Consider the following 5,000-nt stretch of genomic DNA (forward strand, 5'->3'; position numbering starts at 1 on the left):
CATTAAAACGTATAAAAAAATGTATAACATCTCCGGAGGTAAAGTTTAGGTTGTTTATTAATATATTCATGTCGTTTAGTTTTGTAAAATCCTTTTTTAATTTGTTTTACATTTGAGTCTTATTGTGTTTTAATTTTTTACATGTTCAATGTAGCCTACCGCATATCAGTGATGACCAACTCATCGACCACTATCGACTGTTAGATCTGATACTTTTGCTGTAAAATATTAGAAAAATAGAAAATTACATCACCATTATTGTGTTGTTTTTAAAGCACCTTTCTTCTTTATTTTACGTTTAAAACAATATTATGATTCTTTGACAAATAAAAAAAAACATAACATATTTTATTTTTCATTTGTTTCCTTTCTTTTTTGAAAGAAAATTTATATTTTTATTCAGCAATAATGTTACATTGATAGTATTTATATTTTGAATAATAATTTGCCAGGATTCAATCAATCAATCCTGTAAAAATATCATAGAAAAACATTTAACAGCACAACTTTGACAATACACTGAAGGATCATGCGACATAATAGTGTCAAAAAAATTTACTTCGCATCTTATAAATAAATAAGTATATTAAAATAGAACAGCATTATTTTAAATTGTAATATTATTTCCTAATATTACCCAAACCCTGAACCATTCATAATAATAACCAAAACAGTGATGTTTAATCCTAAAACGTTGAATAGCCTAATGTTATTTGAAATAATTTAAAAAAAATAAAATTTGCTTTAAATGTTACACCTAAACTAAAAACTAAAATCGCCAGTAGGTGGCAGAATGTCACTATTACAGTTTTTCTTAATTGTTTACACACAATTACTTGTACTTCAGACACAATGACTACAACATGTAACTGATGCACCAACCCCCTGAACCAATGCAGCTTAACTACAAGCACAATTCCTGCTTTACACTCAAATTGCAGGTTTAAAACACACTTTTTTTCAAAACACAACACACATTGCATGCAGAAAATCTCTTGTTTTAACAAGGAACACACTGTCATTCACAATTGTAAAGTCAGTTGTCCTAATTTGTATACTAACTCATCACATGAGAAAACACCTGTCACACAGAATTGCAATTTAGGAATCAGAGCTCATCTGGTTTATAACTGGTACACTGTCCACCCATGTTTTTTAGTTTTTTATCTCCTTCCATATTCTCCATTCCTTAATCATATTGACGATTTTTTTTCCTGCTTGGGGATGGAAAGTGTATGCCGAAATCCACACTTTATTTTTCGTTTTTTACTAACAGTATTCTGTAAATCCTTCTGTTAATGGCAAATGAAGACCACATTATGTGCACCTTTGTGTTGGTTGGGATGAACACTCTGTAAACTAAAAATACAGTAAAATATATTTGGTATTTGTGTGTTTTGTATAAAAACAATATTCTAAAATATTTTACAATGCATTTCTGTGGGCCTATGTACTGTCTGTAGTAACTGTAACACTAAACAAAAAAGGCTGACAGTAAGTCATTATGATGAATGGAGAAGAAGTGGTCATAGTGTTTTACATTCAGCACATCAGTGTTCAACTGCTTCTTATAAATGTTGATGTGATGGTTTGTGTGCGTCATTTAAAAACAAAATACCATGTTGAGAGGAAATTACATTGTGTTGATAGTGTTTCATTTTGCAGGAGAATTGAAGGGTTTCACTCTAGAGTTCTGACAATATGAGGCATGCTTTCAGAAAATGTGTGTAAACAATTGGGAAAAACTGTAAATTGTGTGGATTTCGGCATACACTTTCCATCCCCAAGCAGAAAAAAAAAATCTTTAATAGGATTAAGGAATGGAGAATATGGAAGGAGATAAACAACTAAAACATGGGTGGACAGTGAACCAGTTATGAACCAGATGAGCTCTGATTCCTAAATTGCAATTCTGTGTGACAGGTGTTTACTCATGTGATGAGTTAGTATACAAAGTAGGACAACTGACTTTACAATTGTGAATGACAGTGTGTTCCTTGTAAAAACAAGAGATTTTATGCATGAAATTTGTGCCAAATGCAGAGAATTGTGTGTTGTGTTTTGAAAAAAGTGTGTTTTAAACCTGCAGTTTGAGTGTAAAGCAGGAATTGTGCTTGTAGTTTAGCAGAATTGGTTCAGGGGGTTAGTACAGGGGGTGAAGTACAGGTAATTGTGTGTAAAAAAAAACTGTAAGTGAGTCAATGTTCATTTACAGTTTTTTTTTTTTTTTTTTGATTGCTCAAGCACAATTTTGAAATGAAGGCTCATTTTGTCAAAACACTACACACAATTTCCACACACACACACACAAACAGCAGAACACATCAGAACTTTTGCAAAATGAAACACTTCATCCAAAACTTTACAACACTGTAACAAAACACAATTTTAACACCGTACAGAACACACACGCCTCATTCAAGATGAATCTGTTTGCTTCATTTACACACTGCTGATCTCAATCTTAAACACTCGTATAATTTCTACCTGACTAATACTGATATAATCTGGGTTTGATTTGTTTCAGAGGTATTGCTATAAAGTGCATGAACATACTGTATTCACCAAACAGTGATAGACTGAAAGCTAAATATTGCCCTATCCTAATAAAAACCATACAACAAATGTAAAGTGTTTTATTCAGCTTTCTGGTGATGTGTACATTTCAATATATAAAAAAAATCCCATGCCCTGTCTCCTGTTTACCAATCTTCCTCCCTTCCGTGCTTCCTCTTCCATACTGCAACATTGCTGTCCATATTTATTGAAGATTATTTATTTATAACTTCTGTTAAACAAATTTATTGAAGACTAATATTTACAACTATACTACTGTTAACAAATGTATTGTAGATCAATATAATAGCCTAGTTTATACCTAATACCCAGTTACAGTTTTTCATGATTGCTAACACACTAAAATTAAACTTTTCCTACAATTAGCAAAACCGTACAATCATGGAGCAAAACACAAGGCTAGATCTGCACAACTGTAGGCACATGGCTTCATAATGTTAGAAAAACATTACACACAGTCATTTGCAAATCACTAAACACACTTGGATGCTTTTGACACAGACATTTTTCATAATGGAATTTCCTTGCAATTTCAAAGCAAAGGCTTTCATATGAGCACACATATGAACTATAGGTCAAACACAGCCATCAGGTGTGCACACACACTGCTGCAAACTGTAGACACACACCAATCAGCTGTAACCACAATAAAAGAAGCAATATAGGAATAACCATATATGGCATACCAAAATGTTTAAATCATTTGTATAAATATTTACCATTTGAAATAAACAACTATAAATAAGAAAGTTAAAAATCACTTAATTGCAAATGAAACATAACTGTGGATAAGCGAAAACACTGATAGAGAATGAATAGGTGTAATAAAGCAGAAATGAGAGCAATGTGCTGCAAACCCTTGAAGCAGACGCAGACGTGACGCAGACGTCACGTTAAAGCAGCGGAACAGTAATGTGGCAGACGCAGACGACACGTTCGGCAGACGCAGACGTCACGTTCGGCAGACGCAGACGTCACGTTCGGCAGACGCAGACGTCACGTTCAGTGAGACGAGTGCACGTTGCAGCGTCAAGTTATTGACCCATTCCGCACGCCATAACTGACTGCTTCATCTTCATCACTGCACGCCTGAAACGCGTCTGTTGCACGAGAGGGGCGAGGTGCGCATGCGCAGAGCTGATGACGCGTTTGAGGGCGGGGCTCACCTGTGAGTGTGTGTGAGAGAGACCCGGCCGACACGCGCAGCTCCGAGGAGTCCGTAAGGTGAGGCTGAGGGTCAGGAATAATAATAACACGGTAATAACGGTAATAACGGTCATTCCCCGAGCGGAGCGCCGGAGCGGGTCGGGGTGTTGAGCCGGGCGCAGCGCCTGATCCTCCGCTGGTTCTCCGGCATGCCCCGCTGATGGAGCTCAGAGACCTGGAGAGCAAACTGGGCCGCCGGGCTCCGGAGAGTCTGATCCGGTCACTCAGCGGCGGAGCAGGAGGAGGAACAGCCGAGACACCCGGAGAAGGAACACCCGGAGCGGGCGCAGGAGCAGACAGACCCGCGGGGGAGCTGGAGCTGCTGCTGCGGGGGAAACTGAGCTCACTGCGGCAACAGATGGTGAGTGGAGCACACGCACACACACACAGACACACACACGCACGCACGCACACACACACACACACACTCACACACACACACACACACGCACGCACACACGCACACACACACACACACACACACACAAACACTTACAAACGCACGCACGCGCACACACACTCGTTGGGGTAAAGTTGGTTGTATGTGCGCGCAGTTGTTCAGTGTGTGTGTGTGTGTGTGTGTGTGTGTGTGTGTGTGTGTGTGTGTGTGTGTAAATGTGGTGTGGAGCTCTGACTGTCCTCATCTGATAATGAGTGCACTATAGAGTCAGCAGAGTTCACCAGGCTGACAGCAGATCAGTGTTTACCGACAGGAGCACACACGTCTCAACACTCAGCTCACTCCTGCACAACTCTTCCCACAGAGAAGCCAAACCCCGGCTCATTCACACTCAGAGTGCGCTACACACACTGCATTCAGCTCTCAGAGAAGCTCACGAGCAAAGGTGGACAGCACACACACACACACACACACACACACACAGTGTCACCCACAAAACAATGAGCTAAACACACACAACATGAGCAGTAGAGTGTTTTCCACACGTCTCCACATGTCTATAACTGCAGTGTGTGTTACTGGATGATCAGACATGATGCTGAACTCCTCAATATGTCATGTCCTTTATTTGTTTGTTTGTTTGTTTGTTTGTGTTGTTCTGCACTGAGTCACTCAGAGTAGCAGAGTTTGTCTACACTTATGCACTGATGCAGAGGCAGTGGTGATGCTGATCTGCCGGGTTAAGCTGTGTGTGTAGATGTGAAGTGTGTGTCAGGGAAGTTCTGCTGTCTTCTTCAGTTCTGCGTGATCTTCTGGT

At 39.1% G+C, this 5,000-nt stretch overlaps 1 protein-coding gene across 1 annotated transcript in view; it reads left to right on the forward strand.

The window, feature by feature from the left end:
• The first annotated feature begins 3,747 nt into the window (after positions 1–3,747).
• Positions 3,748–5,000, forward strand: part of lurap1l (leucine rich adaptor protein 1 like) — a 3,739-nt gene continuing 2,486 nt past the window's right edge. The window contains exon 1 of the mRNA XM_087262500.1: positions 3,748–4,144. Within this exon, the coding sequence (XP_087118626.1) occupies positions 3,944–4,144 (201 nt within the window). The 5' untranslated portion in view covers positions 3,748–3,943. The remainder of the gene's footprint in view (positions 4,145–5,000) is intronic.

Source organism: Danio rerio, chromosome 7, assembly GCF_052040795.2.
Source record: "Danio rerio strain M-AB ecotype USA chromosome 7, GRCz13ab, whole genome shotgun sequence".
In the NCBI taxonomy this organism is placed as follows: Eukaryota; Metazoa; Chordata; class Actinopteri; order Cypriniformes; family Danionidae; genus Danio; species Danio rerio.